The 13,581-nt window shown below is 53.1% G+C and overlaps 2 protein-coding genes across 2 annotated transcripts; both read left to right on the top strand.

Annotated features, from left to right (window-relative positions):
• Positions 1-3,060: 3,060 nt before the first annotated feature.
• COCSUDRAFT_62896 (hypothetical protein) lies at positions 3,061-6,603 on the top strand (the record flags this gene model as incomplete). Its single annotated transcript, XM_005647845.1, has 9 exons — positions 3,061-3,121; positions 3,232-3,314; positions 3,445-3,548; positions 3,835-3,982; positions 4,235-4,562; positions 4,828-4,988; positions 5,292-5,397; positions 5,745-5,896; positions 6,343-6,603. 9 exons carry the CDS (start codon positions 3,061-3,063, stop codon positions 6,601-6,603), a joined length of 1,404 nt encoding a protein of 467 aa, XP_005647902.1.
• A 1,627-nt stretch (positions 6,604-8,230) lies between these two features.
• COCSUDRAFT_65878 (hypothetical protein) lies at positions 8,231-13,423 on the top strand (the record flags this gene model as incomplete). Its single annotated transcript, XM_005647844.1, has 12 exons — positions 8,231-8,318; positions 8,574-8,951; positions 9,174-9,250; positions 9,583-9,750; positions 10,062-10,271; positions 10,617-10,745; positions 11,111-11,192; positions 11,442-11,545; positions 11,848-11,999; positions 12,328-12,487; positions 12,920-13,074; positions 13,351-13,423. 12 exons carry the CDS (start codon positions 8,231-8,233, stop codon positions 13,421-13,423), a joined length of 1,776 nt encoding a protein of 591 aa, XP_005647901.1.
• Between the last annotated feature and the right edge of the window lie 158 nt (positions 13,424-13,581).

Below are 13,581 nucleotides of genomic sequence, written 5' to 3'. Positions count from 1 at the left end.
CAGCCCGCGCTGCCCGGCTGCCCGGAGCTCGCCCTGGAGAGTGACCTGGCACAGAGATTACATAATGGTCAGTATTGCATGATTGATGCCCTCGATAAAAGAGACATGCCCAGATGAGGAATCTTGGTGTCCCAAAAATTCCACAGGCATTGAATGATTGAACAGAATCCCTCGATTGCTAAATCTCTGTTTACAAAAAGGTGCCGACAGGCGAAAGGCAAGAATAGGAAAGTTGAAAGGCACCGCCTCTTCAAACGTGTGTGGTGAGCGCTTGAGTGTTTGAGAAGCACACCAGGGAGTGCCGCCAGATCTGGCGGAGCGCGCTGACATGGGCGTCCCCTGGGCCGCCACATCAGCGGCCACCTCAGCAAGCTGTGCTGGCGGCCGCAGCAGGACACGCGCCAGGGGCGTTCCTGGCCGCTCCAACAAGCCTGCACCTGTGTATTCAATGGCCAAGAATTAGCCCCATTTGAGAGCACACTGTCAACCTCTAGTGTGATGGCCAGTCTAGGAAGATGTATCAGCTGCCGAACCAGGCCTTTTCGAGAAATATGCAGCGCTGGAGACTATTTAATACCCTATCAAATACCAAGAATTAGCCCTATTTAACAGCACACTGTCAACTTCTAGTGTGATGGCCAGTGGAGGACTGCATGAGTTATAGAAAGGCACTGGGATAAGGGAGGCACCTTGCAGGAACACGCCAGAGCTCTCCCGGGACAGCAGCCCCGGCGTGGCCGACGAGCGAGCAGACATCACCGATCTGCAGGATCACATAAGACGCGTTAGACGTGAGCGTCATGATTCTTGGAGCTTCTGAACTTAGGTATGTGTGTTCCTGCGTGATGGTGCGCCCATGACACACACATTTCAAATTGACTGATCAGGGCGAACTCCTGGTATTGCACAGTGTCTGCATCGCTAATGAAGGAAGGACTGCTGCCATGAGGCCATCCCAAGCGAAGGCAGAGTTTGCGCATAGTTCAGCAGCAGAAGAAGCGTGCCAGGCTACAGCACCGGCCATGGCATTGCCCGACTAGGCGGTGTGTCACCTGGCCGAGCCTGGCGGCGTGGGCATGCCGTGCTCCGCTGCAAATTGCCCGGACGTCTGACGCGAGGGCGGCCCGGCCACGGCGCCGGCGCGCGCAACCAGAGTGAACACCGCGGAGCCTGCCGAGGGCACCTTCTTCAGCGGGGTTCCCTCCTCCGCTTCCTCGCTTATCTCTGCGGCCACGCAGCTCATCTCCCCGACCACGCCGAAGCCGCCGGCGGCCACGTTGGCCGCCGCGGAGGGCGCTGCGTTGTAGACCAGCTTCTCTGGCTGCCCGGATGACTCATCGGATGACTCACCGGACGCCACCTGCGCAAATGCATGTCAGGTAAGACTGTCCTCCATCCAAAGTCACTGTATATCAATTTGCAGAGTGCAGGAGTGAGAGTGACACAGATGCAACATACAACATATGTCATGGGTAGTTTGTGGTATATTCTGCTGACACACACTACCTGGGGGTTCATAGCATAACTGCTCCGGCCTAGCCAAGTTGCTGATGCTAACCCAATTTCGTGACTTTGATCACAAAAAAAGACTAAGCTTCCCATAGCAGGTATAAGAAGGGGTCTCACAAGATCGGCAAGACCCAGTGTGTCATAGTCTGTGTCCACATCGCCGATGCCGTCATCATATGTCTGCTGTAGCCCCCGGAGAGTCAGCCCCTCCTTGACATGGAACGCCTCATACTCCACTGCCACCTGCACAATAGTCAAGGATACACTCTTGACAAGGGAGATTGTGCTGCTCTACTGTTGTGCAAGACATTACAGAGAGCACGGTGTCTAATGGATTCCATTGATGTGCAGGTTGCGGCAGGCCTGATGAGCTCAAGAGGCTGTGAGCAGAGAACAGAGAAAGATTGGCCACTGGCAAACCTCTTCGAGGATAATTGACAGCTGCGCCTCTGTGAACTGCACAAAGGGATTCACGCCCTCGATGAAGTTTGAGAGCTCGCCCTGTTTGTGCACAACAAAGCAGACTTCAATAGGCAACACACAGCAACTTGAGCGTGAAAATTGCGCCTGCCGCATCAATGTGAGAGTCATAGGGTGAGTCCCTATGTATCCTTTATTCACAATTGACATCGTAAAATTGAAATGTGGATCTCCAGATGCTCCTCAAAATGGACAGAGTGTGTGACCATCTTGTTTCATACTTTGGCCCCTGGTTTGCTAGAGTAGACTGTAATCCAACAAACGAGCAATAGAAGCAACCTAAAGTTCCTTGGAAGAAGTAAGAAGGGATTCCGGTAGATTGGGTAGGCTTTGCTCTGTGGTGAGGGGCGGTTTTCTCTATCAAAAGTCCTTGGATGCTGTCCTGGCACATATTCACATCATTGGCAAATGAGCAAGCCCTGATATGCAATTGAATTATACAACGTGGACATTTGAGGGGTGTGCAGATTCACCTTGCACAGCAGCCCATCACCATCGCTGTCAAATGCAGCAAAGATTCTCGCGACCTTCTCCGTGCGCGAGACTTCGACCTGCATGCTTTCCCAGCCTTAAATAGCCCTGGATATCTAGGTATAAAATTGCGATGTGATAACCGCCTCAATTCCACGCAATGTACTTATTTGAAGGGCACATCCAGCTGTGCGTTGCCGAGACTCAGTCCCACAACAAACGCATGTCCGCTTCGTCTGCTGCATCGGATACTTTACCCCTGCATGAACTAATTATTGCTGCCAACGTTGGGCTCTTCGCGCAATCTCCGTCGCTTGCTGTGTTGTTAACATCCCGCTTTCGAGATGATGACGGGACATCAGTGTCGTCTGCACGTGCTCGCTCACTTGCAAGATTGCTCTTCTTTGGTCCCTGTGCTGCTTGCACGATTTAATCTACAGTACAAGTGAAGGAAGCATTTGATCGCTTAATTGAGGGACAGGCATGGTTTTCCCTCACTGGTAGTGCCCATGCCAGGATTTGTGCAGGACGTAGTAGTTGCAAACTCCGAAGAATTCACCTCTCGTACCCCAAAATACTAACCGCAGATCACACTCTCGTATGTTCAAAAGCGTTTTACAAGAGCACAATGGCAGGAAGGCGGAGTTGAGGAGGCAGGGTGGTGCGCAAAGCTCCACTTTTCTTGTCGATCACAGTGGAAAATTGGGGCGTGCGAGCCAATTTACATTGCAGCCTTGAAGACCTCAAGGATTTAATGTGTTTCCACTGCAGACAAGGCAAGGATCGCGGCGATCAGCAGCGCCGAAGCTCTGACATCAAGTCTTGTGGAAGCAGTGGACTCCGAAGTTTCCAAGGTATTCCTGCATATTGTCATGTAGCAGACGACAATCCATAACTTGAGGCAAATATTTTTCAAGTCCATTGTCGGCCACATGCGCTCCAAGTTCACCCAGGTGTGGCAGCAAAATGTGTCCCCATGCGCAGGCTTTCGAGCTGGAAAAGCTGCTCAGCAAGGAGGCCAAAGAGGCGCGCGCATTGGCTGTCAAATTCAAGGACCAGACCAGCAGCTGGATTGCTGCAGCGCGCAGGTGCATTCCAGCTCATGACAGCGAAATACTGTCACAATGGAGTACTGTTTGGCTACTTCTGCAAATTGTCCCGCAATCACATTGAACATGTCAGAACTGTATACAGTGAAATTCCAGAGAACTACTCCAGCATTCTTCAACAGCACTGCATATACACTGCGAGGCAGCCCTTTCTCCCTACTTGGCGCTCGCACTGCCTTGTTGTATTTTGCATCTCTTCACTCTTAATCTGCCATGGTTGAGCACTGCCATGGGTGAATTCAAAATTAAGATTGCATGCATGCAGGGCTGACGCCGTGCTGCGAGAGTTTGGGGACGCGGAGAATTACCTGAGGGTGATTGAGGGGGACATGCGCGAAGTGGTGCGCATGCTGCAGCAGCTCAGCGCAGCCGCCGAGGCCCGCCAACGGCCCACAACGGGCACTGCAGCCGCTGTGCCGTGAACTCGGTGAGAGCCTTTGTTGCCGCATATTGCCACACTGACGTGACAAGCATGCACCAGCGCTGTGTCACGGGCTAAGCCAAGTTGGCTTCGAAGCAGAAAATGTCAGGCTTCCTGCAATTGCAGAAGCGCGGCTGTGGCGACTTTTGAGAAGGGTCTGAGGCTGTCCCAGAGAATGTACATTAGCTGAGGCTTCCATGAATGCAAGGCCTCCCTGTTTGATCAGCTTTAGTTGGTGCTGCAGGCCACAATGGCTTCCAATGCAGACAGCGTGCCCGGCCGGGCAGAGGGACTGCCCTATCGGGCACAGAGCGCTGGGAGTCGGGCAGGCGGGCAGGCCACATCGGCGCAAGAGCTGCCCGGCCGGGCAGTTTGCGCGGTCAGGCGGGCAGCTGCGGGCTGCCCGGCGCTGCGCAGGGCCTGGGCAGCGCTGAGCCGCGATCTCCTGGCGCTGCTGACGAGGCTGCGGCCGGCGATTATGTTAGATTATGTAACCCACGTGCCTGAACAGGAGCTGTGCAGCCTCGTGCAAGAAGTCGCTTCCCTCGTGCCCCGGGCCCCAGGCACCGAAGGTGCGCTCTCTCATGTATTGACCATTCCCGCTCGTTCCCGGCTCTGTGTCCAGCAGTGATTCTCACTCCCAACATTGGAGCAAGAGACGACCAAGGCAGACAGAACTACACGGGCGTAGATCTTGTCCTATTTAGTGGGAGCAGTGTTCTGCTGGAGTGTTTCACGGACATGTACTGTTGGGTACAGGCTGTAACGGGCCTTGCTATAGTGCCTTGCCTGATTTGCAGTCCATGCATGAAGACAGAAGCATGGGCTGTCATGCAGGTGTGGAGCTATTTGTTGCTGAGCTGGACGGTTGCTGTTACATACTGCGGCCAGACCTGGTCCTGGAGAGGGCAAGGGACAGCAGTGCAGTGCGGTGGATTGCATTTGCCGAGGAGGGGCACTCGACTCGCTGCCACTGGGCCACCGATGTACAGTCTGAGGTGACCCTCTAATTGCAATGCCTCTGCTGAGAAAACCCCTGCACTTCGAGAGCAATACTGTACTACCAGTAACAGTGCAGCGCATTGTGGTTTATATCTGATCGTGAAATGTTTGTGTGAAGGCGTCATGCGGGGCTTTCACTCATTTTCTCTTCAGGCTGTGTCAGGATGATCCCTGCTTTGCAAGCTTGCTGCCTGCTCTGCTGCATGCACTTATAAGCACTGCACATTGGCTGGCTTTCGCTGGACGCAGCCAACGATGATTTGAGAGGATAGCGAGATAAATTTGATGGGGGACTGCAGATCGTGCACGGGCGGCTCGTGGCAGTGGCAGAGCAGCTGCGGCAATTTTGCGCAAGCGGTTGCGAGGATCGTGTCTTTCGCCTGGGGTCTTGTTCAGGCATGCCCAGTATGCTTGTCTGCTGCATCATGAGGCATGATCATTCGTGTCTTGCATGCTGCACATTTGCATGTCTCTTGGTAGAACTTCTGTGTGTTCTGCAGCCTCGTTGCAATCCAGACTGGCTCAGACTCATCATCGCTTCGTGCTGCATTCAGTCCTTCAGCTGAGAGAAGGGGAACAATCCACTCATCCCTTTGCAAAGCCCGAGGCCTGATTGCCGTTTTTGGCCAAGGAGGGGCTGGAGTAACAACCTTCAGCCCTGCACCTGGGAGTCTGGGTTGGCCCTGCAGCTAATGAAGCTTTCAATTGCACTCTGCAGCTGAGAGGATTATTTATTGGTTGTGCTGGCACAGGTGCGCCCATAATGCCCAGCCTGAGTGGGTGGCTGCTGGGCTACCCAGTGGCCTATTTAGTGGACGCTGCCAATGTTGGCGCTGCCGCCAGCTGGCTCTCCTCCGCTGACCTGGCGCTGCACAGCGTCATCATTGCTTGCCCGCTGCTGCAGGTCCGAATCAGAAAAGTGCCACTTTGGACCAGCGACAACACTTGCTTTGTTTTTCTCTGGGGGTTGTTTCTTGGAGTTGTTGAGAGATTGCATGCTGCCACCATTGCCTGCAGCGTTGTGTTGACAATGGCCATGGCTTAGCCAGTTGAAAGCTGTGAATCTGCGGAAGTGCCCCAATAATTCTGAAATGCCAGCGAGACAGGCAAATGTATATTTCACTTAGCCTCAAACGGCTACATGTAGTGAAACACTGCCAGTGAGTCACTGCTGCCTTGTGAATTTGACTTTGTTGAGCAGCGGCGTTTAATTGAGTGTAAGCGCAGATGCATGTTGGAGAGCCGTGAGTCGCGTTCCCAGAAAATCGAGTTTCTGCGCTCTGAAGAGACTGGTGTGGTTGCATTTAGTGGTTGTAGATGGTCAGCTCAAAGGGATCAGCTGCACTGCAGGAAGCTGTTGGCAAGGCAGGCAGCCTCAGCGCATCCAGCCGCGCTGACCTGGACGTACTCTGCAGCTTCACCGTGCCTGCGGAACTCCTGTCCAATGGGGACAGTGATGTCAAACTCCACCTGCAAAATTGGGTGCAAGGACTTTGCCAGGGCACGAATGGAGGCAGCGCGCCGAACCAGGATGCTCGTAGCTTGTTGGGGACTTTGTGGGGCCCTGTCAGAGTGGAGGTAGATGTGTCCAGGCACCACGTGGTACTGTAGGCGCAGATGCTTGTGAAAAGGCAACTCTTTGTGCAAGCACTGACTGTGTGTGGGAATTGGCCTGCCGTGTACACTAGCGTGAAGGCACCTGTGATTGTGTCTTTCAACGTACTCTTAATGACGCACAAACAATCTGTCGTATGGGGTTTGTTTGGATGCCGACGTCTGTTCATCTTCTTCCAGGGTGCCTGGAGTCCCATGCTATTTTTGATTCACGGAAGCTTGCTATTATCATGAGCATGATATTATTTCTGTTACGTTGCATGACTTTGATTAATTCGGAGATCAGCATGGATGTTGAGTTCTTGGCAAGATGTGTTCGAGTCCGTTTCAACCTATCTCCTGTCGTACTCGCCTTTTGCAGCAAGTAGATTAATCAAAGGACGTGCTAAGTACCATTGTGTGCTCCGGATTATCCTTGCTCGATGCCGCAATGCCGCGCAGGCTTTCATATTCCGCGTGAGCCTGATTTGGCAGGGTATCCTGCTGGGCAACTTTTTTTCTGTTGCCTGCCCTGTCACAAGACCCATTGTGCAAAAGAAAAGGAAAGACAGCCACTGCAGGAGCCCTTCGAATAAGCAGTCAGCAGGCTAATTGTGGCATTGGGTATCTCTGGGACCTAAGTGGGGCGCCGCAGAAAAGACAGCAACGGTGAATTTCTTTCAACAAACTTTGAACAGTATGGAATTGCTGCTGTGTGTGCCAGATTGTTGGGCCTCTTTATAGGTATCTGGGCTCTAAAGCGCTGCCTGGAGGTCTTAGAACTGTTGAGGCTATTCAGACACATCTTTTGAGCATTGTGCTGGAAGGAAAGGTTGGACACTTTGCATTTTCTGTTTGGTTGGCTCAACATACATGGGGCCTGAGCGGCAAGAGGGAAGGCATTTATTGTCTTTCTGGAGGTCTAGAATAATTATGACAGGGCTGGGGCAATACGAACATATCAAGCAACAAGTTTTGGGCGTGCTTGGTTTCTGTACTGGTCGAAGACGTCACAGGGCAAGTTGGGGGTCGAAAGATGGTGCCTTGCGTGCACGACCTGAAACGGGCGCTGCTGCACGTTGTTGGCTCGCCTGGATGGTTTGGGGATCTTTAGATTAGCTAGGATCGCGAGCAGGATGGGTTCGGCGAGCCAGTATTACGGCCGGGTCCCTCTTTTGGGGAGCAGGATGACCGTCAGGCATGGTGTACCTAGGCCGAGGCCCTGTTGCAGTCCGTTCCTTTGCACCTTGTGTGAGTTTTTGAAGTAGTCTAGTATGATTTTGCGAGATGCGAGCGAGCTAGTGATCAGGAAGAGACGTCTTCTGCTAACCCGGCATGCATCTTGCAAAGGCTTGCTCATCCTATCAGTATTGCTAGATGAACGCGTAATAGCATGTATTTTCTCTGAAATCAGAAGATTAGTCGCCACGGGAGGTCTCCATGATCACTGCTATTAGATACCTGCGTGTAGAGTGTTCATCTTGCTGATATATTTCATTTTCTGTGCAGGTAATTTCTTGTGGCCTCAGATTGTCCCGGATACCTGGCTTTTACTTCGTGGACTACGGAAGCAGAGTGCTGAATCTGGGACTGAGCGTGTAGAGGGGAGGCTGCCGGTTGGCAGCACCTCACCAGGCGGTCCAGGATGTCGGTGGCCACTCTAAGACACCAGATGTCCTGCCCATCAGACTTCATGCGCGTCGGATCGGTCATCCCTCTGGAGGTGTCCACAAGTGAGTCTGCATCCGCTTTCACTATCCAGTTTTCCAGCTCAAGGATCTCGGCCATCAAGGCTGACGATATCCTCGGTGGCAGGTCTTTTTCGTTCATCTGAGCATACCAGAGCCAGGATCGATTGCACGATCGCGTGTTGTTACGTATAATGAAGCAATCGCGTGATCGAGAGCATTGCCTCTGTGCGTCTTGCCCGGTTGATGTACAAACCTATGCCCGTCGGAGCATGTGTCGATCTTGTGCGTTTGTTGCAGGCGATGGCCCGGCGGCGCACCACACAATCTTGGGAGAGTCTTTCCTGCGCAGCGGCCGCCCCATCAAAACGCGGTTCGTGGAGAAGTCGCAGAAAATTCCCAGGACGCCGAAGACGCCAGCAAAGACACAGGGCATGCCAACGACGTACACCTCTGGCGATCAGACCTTCCCTATGCCAGCTTGCAGTCTGGAGGGTGTGCACAGCAGCCAGCTGGGCCACGGCAGAATATCAGTGAAGTCAGCCTTCAGTGGGGCGACGCTCTTCATCACCGGGGGATCAGGCTACGTTGGCAGCGTGGTCTTGGAACAGCTGCTCAGGTTCTGTCCAGACGTCGCAAAAATCTATCTCCTCATACGCGGTAAACGTGGCAACACAGGTGAGCACCAGGGTCCCATCTGCCCAACAAATTTGGACACTGTGCTGGTTATCTGCTGAGGCTTTGTGCTGAGACCTGACCGTCCCAACTCATCCAGCAAATGTCCAAATATTACCAAGTTGTGTGCTTGGACTTTGCACATGCCTCGCTTTCCTCAATTGCCAGCTATGATTTTGCACACAAGTGTCTTCGCTGATGTGTCCTCTGTTGCCCTATGAACAGGTGAGCAGCGGCTGGATGCCTTGTTAGCGCGCCCTCTTTTCCATTTGCATAGACAGTCCGGGGAGTTCCCCAGCGAGGTGAGGCACCCCTCCTGACCTCAGCCCTCCGCATGCAAACTGTGCATGCAGAGCTTGAGCTCATGATGAGTTGTAGCCAGGGCCGCGCACCCGCTCTTGCTGCACTCATCTGCAGCTGGCATCTACTGCAATGCTGATCCTGCAGTGCTGATGGGAGGGATTGCATACAAATCAGAGAATGAGAAGATATGCAGACTGCATGCGAGAGCAAGCCAGAGATCAGCATCATGTCGGCACATACACAGTTCCATTCTACGGAAAGGGGAATAATCATATCCAGGCAGCTGTATTCAAGAAACAGAGACTCAAAAGTGGCATGTGTGGTGGCGCAGGTGAGGGATAAGTTGGTGGTGGTGAATGGGGATTTGGGCCTGCCGGGGCTGGGATTGGCGCCTGCCGACAGGAACGCCCTCGTGCGGGACGTGCAATTCATCGTCCACTCTGCAGCCTCCATCTCCTTCGTGGACCACATCCACCGCCTCATCGCTCACAACTACGTCGTGAGTTCCATCTTGCCCTATTTCAACCATACCTCTCCAATACTGCCTTCAAGATCCTCTCTTGTGTGTCCTCCAAAGGCCCGGCTCGCAGTCATGTTGCATGCAGCAATGTGGAGCACTTCTGTGTGCCTGCATCAGCAGTGCTAAACTTGTACTGGGGCATCAAAGCTCCTGACCACCACCAGATGAACAAGTGAGCAAGCAATGCTGTATCTTCTGTGCGGATTGTCGGGCTCTCAGCTGAAGAAGCATGGGATCAAAGCAGAAACGATGCAAGCATGTGACGGGAGCGCGCGCCCATGTGCCCGCAGGCGACGCGCAACATGGCGCAGCTGGCGTCGGAGATGCGCCAGATTAAGAGCTTCCTCCACGTCAGCACCGCTTACGTGAACTGCCACCTGGGCCGCAACGTGCACGTGGAAGAGCGGCAATATCCGTTCTCGGTCGACGGCCGCCCGGTCGCGCACGCTGACATCATCGCTGAGCTGGCAGCGCTCCCCGCTGATGACGCCGAGCGCCGGGTGAGGATGTTCATATGCCTCCCACTTTCCTTGCTGGGGTTTTAAAGGCTTTGCATGCTTGATACTCTTGTGGCAATTTTGACTCCTGTTGGTTGGGAATTTTGGGGAGGTGGTATTTTCTCTGATGGGACTCTCACTCCAACTTGCAATGCATTTTAATTATTGAGCACGCAGCTCTCATGCCAATATTTGTGGTGTCTGCAGTGCTCACAAAAAATCCTGCAGGCTTCTGACCAGGACCAACAAGAGCTTATTCACCCTCCTGTCTATCTGGGCCGCCAGATATTTGGCAAGTCAGTGAGTTTTATAGCATTACTGAAGGTCAGTGTGTCATTGTTGAAACAGGCGAAGGAGTACCTGCGGCAGAGCGGGCACGTGAACACATACACGTTCACAAAGATGCTGACTGAGCTGGCCATCGCCGAGTTCAACAACACCGCGTTCCCCGTCGCCATCGTGCGGCCCTCCATCGTGGTGCGTTCCCTCCCGTGGTCAACTAATCGGTATGTAATGCTCACCACAAATGCAATTCGCTCGCGAGCTGTCCTCTCAGGGGGTCGCTTGTTACAGGCTCTGCGCAGTTAAAAATGATGTGCGGGGCGAGTGCATAATTTTTACATGGTTTGGCCAGGGCATGCTGCATTAGATAGCACAAATTTATTGCCTGCGATCCATGGAAGAGCCTTGTGTACACCGCAGTCTGGCACTGGCCCTATGCTGTGCACATTGAAGTGGTGTTTCATGCACGGGGCATGCCTTGTTGTATCAGCCCCTGAGCATTTCAAAGCACAGGGTTCTTTACAGCCATTTATTGAACCTGGTGTTGATGTGGCATTCAGGGCGCCATTGCAAAGCACCCCTACCCCGGCTACTTTGGCAACAGCGCCGGGCCCACAGCCTACTTCCTGGCGTTCGGCAGCGGTGAGTCACCCTCTCACATTCTCTGTGTTAACAAACTAGCTGCTCCTCTCCGAGATTTCAGACATCTGAGTGACGGCGCTACCTGCTTGTCATGCATGTTTCGGCCTCTTGTACCACAGGCAGCACTGTAGCCTCACAAAGGAACCTTTCTCAAGTGCAGACCCTCCCGAATGGCTCAGCAACGGCTCATTTTTTTCTGTTATGCCCCAAAAATCATCAGGGTGGGCCAATTGTAATGTATGTGTGCAGGCATTGCCACGATGACATGCCACCGGCCGCACAACATCTTTGACCTGGTGCCCTGTGACGTGGTGGGATCAGTCATCCTCGCCACCTCAGCAGCTTCCGTCCAGGTACCACATTTCCCACACCTTGCTCCTCACAGCTGTTGTATGTGTTCTTTCCACCAGTCAGCTCTACATGACCATTGCCATATCAGTAGGTTGTCCCCATCATAAATATGTGCAGGGTTTGCAGCATTTCAAAACTTCCTCTACTTCCAGACGTATATACCTCAGCATGATGCTCTGTTTTGCAGTCATTCATCCTCATGTTGGCACACCATGAATGCTAATTGTCTTTAGTTAGGACGTGTTGGCTCGCAGCATGACAGGTGGCTTTGAATCCAAGGCTGATTTCGGATTCGCATGTGCAGAACTCGTGGGACCGCAGCCAGCCGCTAATCGTGCACGCTGCGTCATCGACGAGTCACCCCTGGAGCCACTTCAACATCTACAAGGAGGTGGTCTACCCCTACTGGTCTGCCAACCCGGCCAAGTTCCGCTTCAACTTTGGCGGCTACCAGAGGTGAACAATCCTCTCAGCCCAATCCCTAGAACTGCCTCCTTGAAGGCAGCCTTTGCCTACGCTCCCGAGAATCTTTCTGCGCATGCTGCCACCTGTGCAGCTCTGTGGTGTATCATGTTGGCCCTCTCGCTGACATATGTTCCCTCTGCTGTCCATCGTCTAAGGGGACTGGCGTATGCCAAGCTATTTGCCTAGCCTGACTGACTCGCATGTCTGCTGGCGCTTTTCGGCGGCAAGAGATTGCTTTAGAGCAATACAGACTTGCATTGCAAGTAAGGGATAAGCCAGGACAAAGCCAATGAGCTCATATGTTGCATGTTTTTTGCAGGTATGATGCGAGCGGCCCGTGCTCTTTCTACCAGAAGGAGGGATCAGCAATCTTCCGCGCGCGCCAGTGGCTGGGGGCCGTAAAGTTCACGATTGTGTGCGGAATCATCCGCGCTCTCGGCTACCCGGCACTTGCCAAGAAAGTCTGGGCCGGCTGGCAGGTGATATCCGATTCTCTGACCCTTAGTAACCAGATGACCTTTAGTAACCAGACAACCCCTGTGTGGAGGCAGATTTATTGCATGACATCCAAGGGAGGTGATTTGGCGCGCCCCTAAATCTGCTTATCTCAGAATTTCCATCTGAGCGCTCGTCCTCCATATTCTACTGTTCAGGCTCTCGTCCAGAATGCTGTCCTCCTGTTTATAGCTGCATGCCCTTTGCAAGCTCAGACATGACAACCCACGCTGGGTCTTCTGCTCTGGCATCCAGAATCATTTCTGCTGTTAGCGGCTCAGCAATTGTGACAGCACAGTGGAAGTTATGTCGGCACCTGCCATTCTAGTTGCAAGGAGTCAGAATCTCAAAAAGTCGACGAATGACTCGAATCCCCAGGAACAAATGGTTCAATGTTTGTGTCTCTGTGCTTGCAGGCGTGGCAGACGTACAACACGCCCAAGCTTGACTTCCAGCTCTTCTTCTGCTCCGTAAACGCGAAGGCGCTCGCTCGGCTGCTGGTGGCCGACGAGCTCAAGCAGATGCCTCTGCAGTGGGAAGCTCCCCACGACGACAATGTCAAGTACTTCAGGTGATCATCTGCTGCACAGCCACTCGGGGCAAACACCTTCAGAAGACCATGCTGATGTCATTGGAATGGTGGTGTTGCCTGATTGGGCTCAATGCCAGGTCCCTGATGAAACTAGCTCAATTTCTTTGAGTATTGTGATCAATTGGATGCCGTCAGTACATCCTATCAGGCATGAGCGGAATTGAATCTGGCGTTGATGTGTAGTACTCCTTCCTGTAAGGGTATTGAGTGAGGAATTTCTCTGTTCACATGCTTAACAACCCTACTCCCATGCAGGACGCACCTGGACTACATGCAGCACTACTTCTTCGGCGGCAAGGAGCTCAAAATGGCCAAGGGCTACTCGTGAGCGGCGCGCATGCATGCACGTAATCCCCTATTTTTGCATGCGCGCGCGGCCGTCTCGGGGCGTGCCATCTCGGCTGGTTTCTTCTTGATGTGAAGTCCGAAGATGCACAGGTGCCCACGGCTCAAGGCCGCGGCCTACTCTTTTGGGGTAGGATTGAG

This window comes from Coccomyxa subellipsoidea, assembly GCF_000258705.1.
Source record: "Coccomyxa subellipsoidea C-169, whole genome shotgun sequence".
NCBI lineage: Eukaryota > Viridiplantae > Chlorophyta > Trebouxiophyceae > Coccomyxaceae > Coccomyxa > Coccomyxa subellipsoidea.
The sequence above is the reverse complement of the archived record's forward strand: the minus strand, read 5'-3'. Positions and strand labels throughout refer to the sequence as shown.